The sequence below is a fragment of the Nanorana parkeri genome, unplaced genomic scaffold (genome assembly GCF_000935625.1).
Source record: "Nanorana parkeri isolate BGI_ZX_2015 unplaced genomic scaffold, ASM93562v1 scaffold3, whole genome shotgun sequence".
NCBI lineage: Eukaryota > Metazoa > Chordata > Amphibia > Anura > Dicroglossidae > Nanorana > Nanorana parkeri.
The window spans coordinates 4,460,093-4,478,598 of NW_017306271.1; the positions used below are offsets into that span (position 1 = coordinate 4,460,093).

At 41.8% G+C, this 18,506-nt stretch overlaps 1 protein-coding gene across 1 annotated transcript in view; it reads left to right on the forward strand.

The window, feature by feature from the left end:
- The first annotated feature begins 608 nt into the window (after positions 1-608).
- The window catches only part of TECPR1 (tectonin beta-propeller repeat containing 1), a 55,519-nt gene continuing 37,621 nt past the window's right edge, over positions 609-18,506 (forward strand). Inside the window, exons 1-10 of the mRNA XM_018565221.1 lie at positions 609-833; positions 3,299-3,481; positions 6,137-6,259; positions 7,420-7,545; positions 9,739-9,913; positions 10,311-10,411; positions 12,329-12,430; positions 12,564-12,709; positions 14,780-15,249; positions 17,450-17,589. Coding sequence (XP_018420723.1) covers positions 609-833; positions 3,299-3,481; positions 6,137-6,259; positions 7,420-7,545; positions 9,739-9,913; positions 10,311-10,411; positions 12,329-12,430; positions 12,564-12,709; positions 14,780-15,249; positions 17,450-17,589 — 1,791 coding nt within the window. The remainder of the gene's footprint in view (positions 834-3,298; positions 3,482-6,136; positions 6,260-7,419; positions 7,546-9,738; positions 9,914-10,310; positions 10,412-12,328; positions 12,431-12,563; positions 12,710-14,779; positions 15,250-17,449; positions 17,590-18,506) is intronic.

Sequence of the window (18,506 nt, forward strand, 5' to 3'; positions counted from 1 at the left end):
TCCTATGTAGATAGATTTTTCAGTCCTTTGGATGGAAGTTAGAGGAGGGAGGTATTGCAGCTTAGCTGCAGTGAATGCGGGGGGCATCCAAACTTTCAGGAACCTGGCTGGGCACCTTCTGTTTTCATATGTTTCCTGATAAAGGGGAAGGTTAAAGTAAACTAGGTTCTTCCAGCATTGTAGTTTGGGAGGTTTGGTTTTTATTCCAGGCCATGGTAAAAGCCTTCAGGGCTTAGTATAGCAAGAGGCCCACAAGAGATTTTTCTGCCCTTGTAGGGGTCATGTCGTCGTCCACATTTCCTCTCTCCTTTCAACAATATCTGGCACTGCACAGCTCTATCAGAAGATCATTTCTTTTTATGGAACAATCTTCTGTATAAAAGATCTCTCACAAGTCTGCCAAGCACCGTGTTATTTCTATATGTAGGAAGTGCTCCAGAGGACCGGTAATTGGACCGGCCTTTTTTTTTGTTTTAAGAAAAGTAAAATTCTTCACATAATGGTATATGTAGCACTGTATTTCCATGGTGTAATTTTCCAAATTTAAGCCACACAACTGTTCTGCCCATGTCCCACCTACTTTGTCTTTTTTCCTTTCAGGTGCCAGAATGGCGAATACTGTGCTATGGTCAGCAGATGTTTGGGGCAAAGTATACACGCTATCTACAGATGGACAGCAGTGGGAACTATGTAAGGATGACCAGCAGGAGTTCAAACGTCTCTCTGCTGTACAAGCATGCTGCTGGGGCATTGCCTCTAACCATCAGGTCTATGTATATGTGCACACCAGTGACCTTCCCATCCGATATAAAGAAGAGACTTATGAGAATCAGGTATGATGAAAGCTAATTTGTTTTGTTATTTTCTTCAAATAGAAATACCAGTTAATAGCAGTTAGTTTGTAAACTTTTTTTTTAAACTTTTACAGATTATTCTATATCTTTTTTTTTTCCCAAACTTTTTTTATTATTCATTTTCAAAAAATTGTTTACAAAAGAGTAACAAATGTATGAAAGAATAAAAGCAATAGGTTCGCACATATGTCATACACAGATAACAGTATCTAGCAAAGGCTCACTGTGCGGCCAGAGCCACACCACAACCAGTTCACATGAGTACATATAATATAAACAACCCTTAAATAAAAACCAAACTATATCAGCATAGATGGGGCTTCCTTCAAGGTTCCTTCTTCTCTTGCAGGTCCAGCAGCCGGTGCCTTATAGTGATATAAGGGCCAATGGAAGGAGCTACAGAGCACAGGGGGACACACACTGTGCAACACACCTTGTGGTGTCAGATAGGAGCGCGCGCCAACAGCTCTGCAGAGAGCATAGATTTAACATGCCACCCGCTGGACAATCACTGGTAGTTTTTTCTTGTTCAGTCCTGCGGGTTCCTCATCCACAGTTCCCCCATCCATGTTACCATGATAACAGTGTGGATAGGGCATTCGCCCTCTTCCCTGCTGAGCTAGTGTTTGCTGGCAGAGGTGATTGAAAAATCAAGTGGAGTTGTGTCAACTGGGTCTCGCACTGCTTACATTTTTGGCCGAGTCAGCAGGACTAGGTGGAAATTCAACCAGTGTCTAAAGCTGGCCATGCATGTTAAGGCACTGACTGAGAGAAATCACTCAGCAGTAGATATATGCAAAAACATTTAAAAAAATGAAAAAGTTACCAAAGAGGTAAAAACTTACCTCTGTGGCTGCCACTCGCTCCTGGCTGTAGAATCCAGCTTCTTGAGCGGTCGTGCAGGAGGATGTGTGCGGTTGCATGCGCAGTGGAGATCACCGGCAGGAGGAGAGCTACATTGTAGGTAAATGCACGCAGCCGTGAGCGTGCACGTCAGACAGACACAGCAGTCTGCGCTGCATCAGAGACTGATACCAGCGCTGGAGGGACTACTGAAAACTACTGAAAGGAAGGAGATGAGCAGCATTGGGGGGCAGAAGGGGGGGAGGAGACTTTAATGTCACTTTAAGAAAGTTCTAGTCAAGTCCTTCGCTGGGTTGCACTGTGTGCACAGTGTGTCAGCTGTTACTTTTTCCCACGGAACCTTTTGTCTTATAAGCAGAACATGAGGAGCGGTCAGTAGAAGGCTAAACTGTATCTAAAGTCAAAACCTTCTTTTATTTGGATAGAGCCGCATTTCTTAATCTTTTTTCAGTGACAGCACCCCTTAAATATATGCAAAATGTTGAGGAACCCAAGTCTAAAATATAAAAAACGATGAGTGGCCCCTCCAGAAATGCATACCAGACACCAATCTTGTATAAGGGTCTGGTGTGGATTTGAAGGGAGGACCCCACACAAAATCACAAAAAAGCCCTAATTGACATCAGAGTCTTCCTCATTCACACCAGGAGTCCTCTTCCCATCAGAAGCATGATGCTGTGTGAACATTTTTGAAGCACCCTTGAGGAAGCATGAAGGCACCCCAGTGTGCCACGGCAACCATGTTGAGAAAGGTTGCGATAGAGTGATGAGGGTTTAAAACCCCTCTAAGGTCTTTATTTCTGCCCGTGTAAAGGCCATCATACATGTTACTTGCTGACTGTACAATCTCTGTACAATATTTGTTGGATTTACCAAAGCTATATAATTTGAGGCCCTACCTAAACTATCCAATCAATCTGTGTCCATTCAAGCAGAGGCTTGTACAGTTGCATACTTGTTGGTAGCTCTAAAGGAAAATGTTCAGCCAGATTGCAAAAAGTTTTGGCTGATGTTTTTCAGTAACCTATGTCTTTGTCATTAATATTGACCATTGTAAAAGTATAAGTGCAGCAAAACATGTCTTCACACACGAAGTATGGATGATGTGTCTGTTTTTTCTGTCATAGATAATGTCATACCTATGACGTAAGCATACCTATTGTATACTTAGGAATGTGACAAAGGCTTCCCTTTCCACTTAAAACGTTGACTTCAAAAGGCGTCCCGTTTTCCATTCTCAGATTGGATTCTATGGTAAACCGTGTTAAGCCAGATTGAAGGAACCCGTGAAAATGGAATTACTGGAGATTCAATTACTGGTTTTAAAGGAGCAGGCTCCAGGGCTACTAATCTGATCCTTCACTACCAAGTGAGTCAATGGCCTGGAAGACATATGGCGCCATTAATTCTTCCATTACGTGCTTGTTCCAGGTCAATGACCCTCTAAGCAGTGAAGTAAGGATCAGGATGACAGAGCTGGAGCCTGCACCTTTAAAAACCAAGGCAGTAATTGTAGCTTCTAAATTGGTATATTAACAGGTAACAGTGATATATTTACCTTTGTTCTTCTATGCTTGCAGCGCTGGAATCCAGTGGATGGATTCTGTGAAAAGCTTCTTCCCAGCGATCGATGGCAATGGAGTGATGTCACTGGTCTGAAACATCAACAGCTGGACAGCTTCCAGCTCCCCTCACCACACTGGGAATGGGAGTCCGACTGGCATGTGGATGAGAATATAGGAGGAGAACAAACAGAGAAAGGGGTAAGTGTCAACTGCATGTAGACATGTTGGCCATCATTAGAGCAGTGCATGGAAACAATGAGGCTAATTTACTAAAGGATTTGAGAATGTTTATACAAAATAAGTATCCAACCATGTGAAGATCTGTGTTTACTTCTTTCACGTGAAAATTATTGGATAAATAAAATAAAATATTCACAACATATTTTGAGTGAACAGTTTTAAATTGTTTAGTAAATTAGTATAATAGACTTCTATGGAATATGACATTTTATGTTAAAACTGAGGTTTTGTTGCATACTTTTGCAAATACATATGTGGATTTGGTGCAGATTCACATTACGATTCTTTAGCTGGCTTGTGCCTGCCCTCAGTTTATTTATTATTATATATGTTTCAATTTGGGAGCCCAGATAGTTTTGAGTTAGGGACAACACGTATTTGATTGCCCAAAGAGATAGCAATCAGAATTAAAGTAAAGTTTTCTATCCAATCCTAAAATCTTACTATACAGGAGAATAGGAAATGATTCCCTGTCACCCCATTCCATTTTTAATTAGGTTCCTGTAGGTCTATTAGTGAGCTCCATTTCATGAAGAAAATATCCTTTTGAGGCTTTGAACAGTTTGACTGTAACAAAGCAAATTAGATGATAGCTTCTGAAAATAAACATTTTGCTGATTTAGACCTCATGTTGTTGGAAGTTCCATTTTCAGAAACAGACATTCAGCTTTCTGTATGTGTGACTCTTTGCTTGTGGTCACCTGAGAATGTCACATCGGTAATCCACCAATGACTTCTAGTCGAAAGAGAAAATAACTGTAGTTTCAGATCTCTATGTAAGTAAAACCAACGGAAGGATAGTCTCAAATTTGCAGCCTTTACAGTCCTAACGAACTCCATTAAATTCTATGAATTTATGTTTGGTAAGAGGAGGAAAAAGACCACCTAGCATATAGAATTATAACTTATCACTGGATACCTCACTGTAAAGATACACCACGATAAAGTCCCTTTGTTCATTTTACCTTATTGCTTCTGAGTCTGTATTTTGTACAAATCCTCTTTCACATCAGGGTTGCTCTAGCTGCGACCGGCACATATGGACTTTTTACTGTTGCCATGGTTGCAAGCAATTGACATTACAAAAAAATGTTTTTGCCAGTTTTAGAAGTCATGACAGCCTGAAAAGGAATAGTAATTTGTAGTAGTTTCAAGGGAACCCAAACCATTAAAGCTGACCTTGAAGTAAAATGTAAGGTTCAAGTACTTTCTCCCTTTAGAAATCAGGAACCTTCCCAGAAGGATGGGACGCCATGCCCAGCAATGAGAAAGTTATAGTTATAACTTAACTTACCCCAGTATAAATAATTTTTTTATAGATATATTAAATACTTAGTTACAGGTAATTTTTTTTTTTTAAGAGGGAAGGTGCCCAGATAGTGGGCCCTAATTGTACTGCAGTGTCCACTTTAAAGTGCACTTAAAGCCAAAACCTTTTTTAGTTTTAAATAGAGGAGTTAGAACACCTGTCATGTTTATTATTGTTGTAGGTGTCTCTGTTAGATGCACCCTCTCTATTGGCCCTGGTGACCAATGTGACCTGAATTGAAAATGAAATAACCAAAACTTAATTGTCATCTTATGCAACTGGGACCCTTGTTCCTGTGACAAATCTCTAATAGGGGATTTACCTCAATTTGGAGAGATTTACTCTCTTTTTCCTGTTGTGTCTACAGGACAGGAAAACCTCTTCATTTGGGGAAAAACATAAACTGATGGGGGTTTTTAACCATTCCCTACTCTATCCAAAATGAGGGAAAACAGTTTTGTCTATTTATTCATTACAGGTATTTATATAGCGCTGACAATTTACACATCACTTTACATAGAGCGCATTCAATCAGTCCCTGACCTCAAGGAGCTTACAATCTAAGGTACCTATCTCACATGAATACATACAGGGGCAATTTTGAGAGGAACTAATTAACCTTCCAGCATGTCATTGGAGTGTGGTTGGAAACCGGAGTACACGGAGGAAACCCACGCAACCACAGGGAGAACATGCAAACTCCTTGCAAATATTGACCTGGCCAGGGTTGGAACCGGGTACCCTGAGTACTGCATTGCAGAAGTGCTAACCACAACGCCACTGTTCTCCAGTCACCCTCTCTGATCTAAAAATTCTTAAAGCCCTGTTGGTATACTTACCTTTTACCAAGCTATGGCCTCTAACCCGTGTTCCCTCTGGTTCCTACTGCTTGGAATGAGCCATTGCACCAGGCAGGATATGTGCTACTTATTGCCTCCTCAGACAAAGACAGTTAATTGATAGTTTTGTCTGCGCACAAATCCCGCACTGCACTTTAGATCAAGCTGGAGAACACAAAGGGAACTAGGAGTGAGGCCAGAGCTAGTTAACAGGTTGTGTTTTATAATCATGACAGCAACAGTGGAGTTGTTCTTATAGCAGGCAATCAGAGTTCCTCAATTTCACCAAAAAGTAAAGAGGAAACTTTACTGATCGCTATTGATATTATTGTCTTTTTTCTAGCTGTAGTGAATCACACGCATGTGTTGTCTTTTTGTCCTATGTTTTCACTTCTGGGATTGCTTCTTGTAGAGGAACCTTTTTTTGTAGTCCCTAATTATGTTATCGTGTTTGCTGTGATATAGGGATGGACGTATGCTATAGATTTCCCAGCAACATACACAAAGGACAAGAAATGGAATTCTTGTGTACGTCGTAGGAGGTGGATCCGATATAGAAGATACAAGTCTAGAAATTGCTGGGCGAAGGTAAATGTTTTATATGAGCCAGCCAATATCTGGGCGGTTACTCTTACTACAATGAAAAGGTGTGAAACCGCACAGTGAAATGTGTACTCTGTCTAAAACCAAAAACCAGAGAGAGAGCGCCACAACCTGGTGCATTAACTGGCTGGTTAAAGGGTTAAAATGTAGGTGACATAATTGCACTTACAGAGGAAAAAATAGATGGTACGCAGCACATCAAAAGGAATTTTGGATACAGTGTATCACTCTACCTTCTTTAAACTGCAACATGTAGCTTCTTCTTGAGTGTGAGGATCAGGTGCAGCAGGAAAGACTTATACTGGTGACAGATGGGGATAACAAGGAGATAGAGACCAGTCAGCTGATCGTGTATGAATCCACAGATAAACTTTATTAAAAAAGAATGCACTCATAGCGGTACCTCAGTGACAGGGTTTGTCATATCATATCTGTGTGGCCGGTCAAGTGCTGCACTCTGCTCCATCAGCATGTAGTTTGCATCCTGGAACTGTCAGAACGGAAGCTGGGGAGCTGGTCCGATCCTTCATTCACTCGGCTGTCTCTATGGCAGGCGGGGAGTCCCGGTAGGAAGATCAGAGGGTGTCTGTGATGCAGTCCCTCCTAGGGGATCCTGTGGAAGCTCATTTGTGAGTGAGATGAGAATGACCTGGTGCCTTGAAGGTGCAGGGTGATAGGCTGCTACTGGTGGTCATTGAGCAGGGGGGTTTGTAAAGGCAACGCGCTTTGAGGTACCAAGGTACCAACATCTTTATCAAGTCATATAAGAGAGCAGAAATGTTCTCTGCATCGCATCAAATTATGTGCAGACTGGAAAAATGAAAGCTTATTTACTGCATTTATGTAGTGCCAGCATATTACACAAATATTTATATATTATATAGAGGTCTTTACATCAGTTCCTGCTCCCAGTCAAATGTCTAATGCATGGGTGTCATACAGACACCTATACATGCACTAAGGCCAATTATCCTTCGTGTTATGCAACCAGATTACCCAAAGGAAACATAGAGGAACAGACAAACTCCATGTAAATAATGTCTCTGGTAAACATTAAACCCAGGACCCTACAGTCTAAAGCAAAGTACTGACTATATGTGTTTCTATGGGATAGCACCTCACTCTGCTGTTAAAACGTGTTTCAGATTCCGTCGCACATGGATAACAAGCAGCTACCAGACCCTTTTAATGACATATCAGTGGGAGGATGGGAGATCATAGATGAACCTATTGGACGCTTGTCTGTCTGGACAGTTTCTTTGCAAGGAAAGGTAAGTGCTGAACTCTTGCACAATCCATATATTACAACGTGGAATCCTTCAGTAACCCAGCACAAGTATGCAGATTGGGAAAGTCAAAGAAAACAAACTTGTTGCAGGTCAATGACTTAAAGTCTTGCAACAAGAGGGTTAGCATTTTCAGCAAGAGAGGTTTCAGCAATGGCAACCTGCGTGTTTCTTGCTGGACAAATTTCCTTTTAAAGGGATTCTGTCACTAGAACAAAAACTAGAAAATATAGTTAGCCGGTAAAGAAAAGACTTAGGGGTCTATTCACTAAGCTGCCGTAGGCAGCCGAGTGACTAACCGAACCGAAGTGAGCCGAATGCTGTTCGGCTATTCACTTCAGGCTGGTACGGCTGGTTCCAGCCGTATATCGGCTAAAATCGGCCGGACCCGACGTGCAGAAGGCGTTCGACTCAGGCGATCCAACATTTGGATCGGATAAGCCGAACCTCCGGCAGGCTACTCGCTGCTGTTCAGCCTATTCTAATAGATGCCGAACAGCAGTGAGTGAATAGCCGAATGCCGACGCCGTCGGCTGTTCTGCTCGGTACCTCTGTGGTACCAAGCAGAATAGAAAAACAGTTAAAAAAAGTAGTAAAAAATAAAATAGAAAATGATTGGGCGGAGCTAGCAGTGACAGGTAGCTCTGCCCAACTGTTTTCTATTGGCCGGGCGGTTCAGCTGCCGTCAGAATAAAAGAAAAAAAAATCACCATAGGAATGCATAGCTAGATTCCTATTGGCTATTTCACTTTGCAATAGCTAATAACAAACTAGCTATTGCACCTGCCCTCTGCTGCTGTCAATCACTATAGGGGACCTGATGGAGAACTTCAGGTCCCCTCTGCTGATTGACAGCAGCAGTGGGCGGGTGCAATAGCTAGTTTGCTATTGGCTATTGCAAATTAAAATAGCCAATAGGAATCTAGCTATGCATTCCTATGGTGATTTTTTTTTTTTTTTCTGACGGCAGCCAACGGCTCCGATGTCAGAAGAAAAAAAAAAACAGAGCAGGGAAAGGTTTACTCTGCTCGACCGAGCAGTGTAAACCTTTCTGGGAGAAAGTGTTTCTCTCCCGGGCGGCTGGGAGCCGCTATCTAATAGCGGGAGACTCCCGGGGCGCCTGGGAGAGTTGGGCTGTCTGGAGATCAGTGTCCCTGGTTACCTGGTAACCAGGGACGCTGATCTGTCTGAGCAAGTGGCCAGAGCCAGCTGTGAGATGACGGCTGGCTCCGCCCAGCAGTCAGTAGCAGGCTATCGGCCGGCCAATGGCCAGCCATTCGGCCAGCTTCGACTTTCACCTCCGGCTCAGTCGAGCCGAAGCATATGCCTTCGGCTCAACTGAGCCGCTCGGCGGACTTCGGGAGCTGTACGGGCTATAGTGAATAGCCCATACAGCAGCCCTTCGGTTCTACTGAACCGAAGGGGTGCTGGGGCCGAAGCTAGCCGAAGGATCAGCCGAAGCTACGGCTAGATCCTTCGGCAGCTTAGTGAATAGACCCCTTAATGCTTACTTGCTCATACTTCTGTCCTTCTCTCTGTTGAATAGTTAAAGAATCTTCAACATATGACACAACTAGTATTGCTAGATGCCTGATCTTCATTTGTGCTTTGTGGTTCAAACTGCTGGCCCCTACATCACCACAGAAAACAGTAATGATGGCAGGTCAAACTGCAGTGCTCAGCGAGGGACTAAGCATCCAACACAACTGATAGTCTGTAAAATGCCAAAGATTCTTCTGTAGCAGTAGATGTATAACAGAGCAAAGATCAGTGGTCTGGGCAGTGGGACAGGTAAGTATTTTCTTTGCAGACTGGCCATATTTTCAGGTTTTCATTTTAGCGACTGAATCCCTTTAAGAAGCTAAAGAATATTTAACACACTGGTGGAAAATGTGGCTCTACAATGACTGAACCTGTTAGTTTATTGACTTCTAGTAGGACGACTTTTTGTGCTCTGTGTGACATGAATGATTGTCTAGCATACCAAATATGTCTTGGCCTAAAATTATGCTCCTTTTATTTAAAGAAATTATTCTCAGTCGATCAACCGAGCCTTTTGTAATTTATTTTCAAATGAAATTCTGGGCCGCGTGGTCATTGGTTATGTTGAAGCTTGTAGTGTGAAAATGAAATCTATGTCTTGTGTCACTTGTACTAGTAAAATGTATTTGTGCTTAGATTTGGTACAGAGAAAATGTTTGCCATGACAATCCTGAGGGCTCATCTTGGTCGGAAATAGAGATTCCCAGCGAAGTCATTCAGATCAATTGTGGCCCCTATGACCTCTTGTGGGGTGCTCTCTGGGAAGGCCAAGCCATTGTGAGGGAAGGTATCAGCAGGAACAACCCTAAAGGTAATGTTACGTGATTTTGAAGCAGCCACATATGTAGACCTCTGATACTGGTGTTGCACATCCCTTCAAAGTAATATAATGCTCTGCATCAGAGTGCCTGAAGAGATTTTCAGTTTTGCCCAGAAATGGGCTTTTAATGTATTATTATGGTTTTATATAACACCAGGTTTAATACTTTATTCAAAATATATGATCACATTTAGGGAAAAAAAAGCCTACCATGAACCAAGAAGGATATCTTATTTTAGATCTAACATTGCTAGAAGTGTCCTGAGAAAGTCCTAAAAGTGATCATTTAGTCTCTTCCTGCACATTGAGGGAAATAAACAGTATAACAATTCTCCCACTGTGCAAGATAAGGTGTGCAATTTCTCTGACAATCTTTTTGTAATGGTAGGCAATTCCTGGACTATTGTGGAAGCTCCAACACCTGGCGATGGGATCATGCACGTGTCTGTTGGTGTGAACGTGGTATGGGCTGTGACAAAGGAACGAAAAGTAAGGCTACAAGCTGTATTGCCATACATTTAAAATTATTTTTGAGATATGAACAGATTTAAAAGTGGACCTACCTTACCATTTTGTGCATCCTGTGCAGAGTTGCAACATGTTATTGGCCAATAGATAGTAAAGAGTGGTTGGAAATGTCTCCTTAGGGCTCCTTAGATATTATGAATGTCATTAAATTGTGGTAATACTGCTCAGAATTAACATTAGTAGTGGGTAATCTATAGGCTCCTATTAATTATGGTATTGCCCAAACTGATGTGCAGCATTCTGCTAAATATTGGTTTGCAATGAACTGTGCTAGATTTCAAAGGCAACAAAGAGCTATGCAGCACCTTTAAGAAGACATAAATATTATGTCAGAATGTTACTTAAAGGAGAACTATGAGGTGAGTGATTTCCACTCATCCTTATAGTTAGAGCCGACCTGTGACAAAGAAGCTATCACAGGTCGGCTCTATTGATCATGAAGTGAGCAGAAACATGCAGCCGATCTGCTCATTTCCCAATCGTCTCTCTGCAGAGAGCGATGACTGTCAGTCACCGCTCCCTGCAGGGATTCCTCCCTCTCCGATCCCCCAGCGCTGACTGGAGGAACGAATGGGGGAGGGGGCGTGCACAGCTGGCTCTGCCTCTAGATAGGCAGAGCCAGCTGCCACTCACGCAGCTGGGTGGATCTTGACAGTGTTATTGGGATCCGTCCCAGCTTCAGCGCTCTCAATATATCGCGGGCAATAGCTTGCGATATACTGAGCTTTGGGTCATGGGAGGACATATACTAACCTCCTCCTGTGACCTAAAGCTCAGTATATAGCGAGCTAAAGAGAACTATGGGGAAAAACACTTACCCCATAGTTCTCTGTTAGGATTAAATTGTTAATGTGCCACACGAATGTATTACTTTCGTGTGGATATAAGCATTACAGTACATCTGTACATTACATCGAGAAAGTATAACCCAAAAGGTTATGGTGAAGAGGATCCAAAAAGCCATCTACTGAACCAGTGCATAGCACAGTAGAAACATTTGTTTACCTTTTTAACAGCTCTACTGCATTGTAGAAGAGTTCTGTGGAGAGATTTTTGGTTCATTTTAATCGTTCCTCATTATAACCTTCATGGTTACACTTTCATATTGCTCCCAAAGCCGTTCTCCATAGAAGCCATTGTTTCTGTAAACTGCACTGCTTATAGTTAACAAGCCTGAAACAGCTGTATGCAGTTTCGGAATAATGACTCTATAATATTTGGCTGGATCTGTCTTATACACCAGCAGTTCTGGATGTACAGTTGGCTATTGGGGCAAAAATAAATAATTTGCATTGCTCCACTCACTTTCCTGAACTGAAACAAAATCCCCATAATTTCGGATAGATGATTGAATGAGTACATCTGTAAGTACAATGTTGTAATATATAGCTTCTGAACTGGTATTAGTACTACAATGCAGGTCCCTAGCATGGCTTTCTCATATATTTAGGTATCTTCTGGAGCATCTAGAAAGCCCCAAATGCTCCAATAATGAAAGATCAACACTTCTAGCAGTGATTAGGGCTGACTTGACTATCCTAGCTCCTGGAAATTCTTACTAGCCCATTGGTAGGATGGGTGGCCTTACTGATCAGCAGGAACGTGCAGGATCGAGCAGATTATTAAGTGAAATTGTCAGGACTAAATCGGCATAGTCTCAGCAATTTAAAATTTAGAGCACCCAGGATTTCTGGGCTCCTGGAGCATTTAGGAAGAAATATATGCCTTTATATTACTCCTGTAGCATTTTTATATTAGTGACTGATGTATATTAAACTTTCAAATGGCCATCACCGCCATGCACAATGGTAATATTATAGATATTCTGCTATGAAAGCACTTTGTTGACATCACATCTGTTAATTTCTTCCCATCCAGGTGTGGTTCAGAAGGGGCGTTAACTCACACAACCCATGTGGAACTAGCTGGATTGAGATGGTAGGAGAAATGGCTATGCTGAGTGTGGGACTGAATGATCAGGTACATTTAGACAAGTTCTGTTTTGCACCCCTTTATTTGTGAATTACCCTAGTCTGTAGTACACAGGCTAACAAAACACACATTGTCAGGACATCCTCATAAACGTGCTGTAACTGTCATGAATCTCATTCAGGTCTGGGGAATCGGATATGAAGACAGAGCAGTGTATTTCCGCCAAGGAGTCACCCCAAGTGAGCTCAGTGGTAAAATGTGGAAAGCTATTGTGGTCACTCGAGAAAATGAAAGATCAAACTCGGGAAGTGTCTCCAGCTTGCTGAGGTAATCACAGATTTTCTCTGGGATATATCCAGTGGAACATAGTGTCTGTATTTGAGAAATTATTTAATATCTGCCTAAGTAATTCTGAAGATTTTAGTGCAGTGATGTTCATCTGGTGGTCTAGGGGCTGTATATGGCCTTATAGTTTACCTTGGAAGTTCTTGTGTGCTACAGGCCTGTTTAGAGATTGGGGGGCTGTCGTTTTTTGGTCTTGAAGCACCTTCCTGATGCTGGATATTATTAGAAAAACAGGGAGCCTAAACACTTACAGCCTTTCTAATAAGGAGTTCTACAATATATGGGGTAAACCAGTGGGTTCATTGTCTAGCTCCACTGATACTAATGCAATAGACAAGACAATGTTTCCAGAGGAAAATAAAGGAGGTTTTCAAGCTGCCCAATTATTACTATGAGCCAGCCCAAAACTTCCTCTGACCCCCATTTTCCTCTAAAGCCTGCTGTCCACCTTGTATCAGAACTGGAAGAGCCTGTGGTTGAAAACACTGGCTATGGATAGGTTGGGCAGTTGAGAATAAGCTTTACACCAACAACAGATACCCATACATGTGTTTATAACCTAACATATTAACTGCCTGTTGCAGCCCTGCATTTTTACTAACATTGTTAACCCATAAAACATGTCATTTTTGCTAATTCAAGTGAAAAATTCACACACTCAAGCACTTATAATGCTTGAAGTGACACTTAACCATCCATGTGAAGCCTCTAGCCACCCAAATACATTTTCAAAGTAAAGACACATATTTAGCCCTAGCTATGTGTTTATATAGTTTAATTGTTTAAGGGGATCCACTGACTAAATGCCTTTCCTCTTCTTCAGCAGAAATAAAAGCATTCAGTGTATCTGTAAAAAATAAGTCAAGGCAACTGGACTTGCTGTATTTTTCTTGAAGATGCTTCACTGGTCATCCAACCAGCTTTCTCAATTCAGAATGACTTGTACAAAAATTATCTGGGAATAAATATGGTGAATGTTGCTCCAATGCACATAAACTGTTAGTCGCAACCAGGTGTTGATTGCTTTTGCATAATTGGAGGTAGGAGGTGTTATTAACCTGCCCAGAGAGAGGTGTTAAAACAGCATTGTATGTGGCAGACAATAGATGTCTCACCCCCCACCTCTGTTCAAGCTTGGCTTCTCCATTTGTACATAAATGGCCTCTTTCACACCTCTTTTAAACCAGTCCTCCTCCTGGTCTAGGATGCGTACTTGACTGTCTTCAAAAGAATTAACTTTTTCCTTTAGATGTAGGTACACTGCCAAATCCTGACCAGAGGGTTTGGCTCTTCTATGCTGTGCCATACGCTGGTGTAGCTGCTGTTTTGTTTCACTGACATACAATTCTGAGCACTCCTCACTGCACTGGACTGCATACACAATGTTGTTCATCTTGTGTTTTGGCGTTGGGTCTTTTGGGTGAACCAGTTGTTGCCTAGTGTATTGTTGGGTTTAAAGCAGACAGGCATGTGATGTTTTTTAAAAACCCATCTGAGTTTTTCAGACACCCCAGCTACATATGGGATGACCAAATTCTTCCATCTGTCATGCTTTTCACCCTCACTGGTACTCTTGGCATTCTTTCCTCTTTCAGTGATTAGTGTACAAGTGTTAGACATTGTACATATGGGCTTTAGAGCAGTTTATACTGCAAGTTAAGGGTTCCCAAATGTATTGAGTTGTGTCCCAGTTTTGGAAAGAGATTAGCATTTGGGAAACTCCTCTGCTTGTGTCATACACAAGATGACATGAGCTGCTTCACTTTACAAAAGTCTAAGCAGCACTGATTGCACCTATTGAGCATATTTAGTGCAATCAGTTTTTGAAAGATGCTGTCCTTTCATCGAACCATTGTTTTATTAAAATATTTAATTGTTATGTGTATGGCAAGCATTATAAAAAACATACAGACTAGCACAGACTTACTTGCAAGTTGGCCTTTTGGACACTTTGCCCATAATAGAAGATCACACTGCATTGATTTAGAATGGTATTTGTATTGGGAACTTGGCTACAGGAAGTGATTTGATTGATTTGTTTAATTTTTTTAGTGCTGGCTGTTTCTTTGGAGATGAAGTCAAGGATCAGTCTGATTCTACTATACCGTCAGATGTAGACTCAGATGCGGAACACACTCTTGCACAGGAGCTGAAGCACAACACATCCAAAGTCATGGAGGTCATAGGTCCAACTCCTGATGAGCAGAATGAGAATCCAAGCACAGTTCCCTCTACTGTCCCTCAAGAAGAAAACAGCCCCAATACTGAATTGCCTACAGAACCTCCCACAAATTCCAGGATGACCAGGGCTCCCCAGTGGAGCAGTATTGATCTGGTGGAGGCTAAAATTAATGCACTTCAACCTCCTGATGACAAACCCAGCCAGTCATTATTGGAGACTTTTTCCACAGGCGCCGTAGAACCTTTCGCAAATGATTTATATCCCTTATGGACATGGGTGTCTGGAGGAGGTTGTTTGGTTGATTCTGTTACCCCTCTGAAATGGTTCTCTCGTCCAACAGGTGGATATTTCAGTTTTAATTCCTTTTATTGTTTTCTAGATCAATTTTATCCATATATTAGATAATAGGATTTTGCTGATAATATAAAAATCTCTTTTAACTGTATCAACAACAAGGTAGTATTTTTTTTTCTTGGTACCAAGTTAGGTGTTTTTTTTGAGTGTTTGGGTCCCTTGTTTGCCCAATACTTATTCCGATACCAGAACTTCTGGTTAGAGGGAGATTTCCTCTGACCGGCAGTGCTGCACGGGAACATGGAGCCGGCTACCCGGCCAGTCAGGAAAACCGGGCCACGGGTAATCAGGTCACTATGTCGCCCAGAAGAAGGGACTCGTGGCCCCGAAACGTTGGCTGTTTGACGCATGTGACGATTTAATAAAAAGTGTTTTACTTCTTGCACATATCACCGAGTGCTGGTGACTTCTATTACGGACTGTATATGACACATCTCCATCCGTGTTGTCACTTCAAGCACCAACCTTCCAATTAGGTCTGTAAGCTGTATGGAGTGCAGGTGATTTCGTATTATCGGGCCAGCGGTAATGACTCGCGGCCCGGCTTCCTGATTGGCTGGAAAGCCGGCTTTATGCTGATTGGCTGGAAAGCCTGCTTCTCAGCCAATCAGCACCAAGACGGCTAAAAAGCATGGAGCTGGCTTCTCAGGCAATCAAGAAGCTGGGCAGCGGGTAATGACACGCTGCCCGGCTTCCTGATTGCCCGGGAAGCCGGCTCCATGTTAGGGAAGTACCGGTATAGGTACTCGATATCGGCGAGTACTGAAATATACATTTCGGTACTCGTATCAGTAAATCCCTAGTTGTCACCTCCTCTTGTTATAAGGCTAATTTGTGGAGTTTCTTTTTCCATGAAGTGGACTTTGCATGAACACGCAAGGTCCACTTTTCTTACAGCCCCCATCCCCACAAATAAAAACACTTTTAAAAAAATCTGCAAAGTATAAACCATATTTAGAAATAAATACCTCGGACTCTGGCTCCTGTCTGCTTTCTGTGAGCTTTCCCAGGAGGTAGCGGAGAGAAACAGGGGCGTCACAGAGCCTCCAGGAGGTGGATAAAAGACTGGGACAGAGATTAGCATTTTTTATTTTTGTTTAAATGCTTTATTTTTTGCAGCTTTTAATTGGGACGTTTCTTGAGGGTCAATACTTCTTACTTCATGGGAAGTTTTTGAATGGCTTACTTGATGGGTAGTCTCTAGTTTATTTATAAACAATACCTAATGCCCCTTACTTTACTCCACCCGCACAGTATGACCCACAAAAAAAAGGAAAAGGCAGTATAGTGCTGGTGATCTAATGCAGAGAGCTTACTGATGGGAGGAGAGAGCATAGGGATGACCTTATAAGTGTGCTGTTGTTTCTTTACTTTCTAATTACAGACAAGAGCATGTTTTTCAGCGTGTTTTACTGGAGAAAAGTAAGATCAGGGACATGGCTATGGTGTCTTCCAGGGGTGATTGAATCTCAGAAGAGTCTGAAAGAGTTACAAATTCACTGTTAAAGCAATACACAGATATGTATTTTCTCCTGTGTGTTTATTTGTTCTCTTTTAGTTCTGCTTAAATGTTTAGTTTCATGGGCGTCCTGGCATCTTATATTATGCGTATGTTTTTGGTTGTCAAGATACTGTATATTATGTGTAGGTTTTTGGATGTATAGGTAGATTCTTAGATATCATTATTTAATGATAACAATCTTGGGTGTCATGGTGTCTTTTTTTTAATTTAGGCATAACTATGGCGGTCTGTGGTATCATGCAGCTTCTTGGGGACCATTATAACCACTTTCATCTAAACATAGACTGCTTATCTTCCATAAGCCACCATACACAAGCCAACACTGTTAAAAAGACAAGTATAGGCAGTTGCCTATACCCAGACACCTAAAGTGATTGTGTGCATAGAACATCAATAGACAGTCACCCTGCAAAAGATACTGTCCGTTTTTAAGATAATCTTTGGAAATTGATTTTTTTTAATGCTATACATGCTGCATTATGTGAAGCAGATTACTATAAACCGCTTGTAGAATTTATTAAGGTAAGTGTACACCGCCAGATTAAGTAGATTCAGCTGATTTTTTATATACAAATAAAACTGGACGTATAAGCGCTCATTTTTATTAAGTGAATTTTACATGTCATGGCCAGTTTTCTCTTACCTACCTCTATTTTTGCACTAGGTTTGTCAGTCAGCATGCAGTCACTCTCCATTACCCCAGCCAATACTGCTGTATGGAGGAAGCAAATTTTCGAGCAGCTCAGTGAACGTACCAGAAGAGAGTTGGATAGTTTTCGACATTATGAACAGGCTGTAGAGCAGGTACGATATGGTTACATTTTATATTCAGCATACGTGTATAAACCTATGGACTTTATAGTGACCTTAATAAGCTCCAGTGGAATTATTTTTGCACAAAGAAGGGAAGGGGATGAAAGGGAAATGGGGAGGGAAGAGGGAGATGCAAAAAAAGGGAAGGGAAAGCCTTAAGCTGACCATACACTAATAGGTTTGTTTTGCTCAGCCTCTATTCATGCTAAACAGCTTGGATGGGTGAATCTTTCACTGCGGTTTGTGTTTTGACAGCCAGAGCCTGCTGCAGAATACATGAGCTGATTAGCCGAATTCACTTTTCAGCCGAGAATTTTCGTCGCCTTCGATAAAAGTTGATTACTCAGTCTACTTTTGTCAGTCCTGGAGGGCCACCCACTGTTAGAATTTCAGCCAGTTCCTGAGAAATGGCCAACATTCTAACAGTGTATGGCCAGCCTTATACATGCTGTAAGATGGATTACAGTTCCCTTCTTTGCTTTGTATGCTTCAGCCACCTGTTAGCTTAAAAATGTAAAAGTGGTGGCCTACCAGCAGCTTGGTGTCTTCACCCCACTAGTCATATTTGTGGCTACAGTTACATAGTTACATAGTATTTGAGGTTGAATAAAGACATTAGTCCATCAAGTCCAACCCATTAGGATCTCATTCTAGGAGTACCCGTACCCCTGTATATTACGGTCCCTTAAGAAATCGTCCAAAAGTTTCTTGAACAATTCCACATTATTTGCTGAAATCACCGCCTGTGGCAGTGAGTTCCAGACCCTAACTGATCTTACTGTGAAGAACCCCCTTCGCCCCTTGTGCTGGAATTTTTTTTCCACCAATTTTAGGTGATGGCCTCTAGTTTTTGTAACGGAGTTAATTTTAAACAGTTTATCGCTAATGTTGCTACCACCATTAAACAT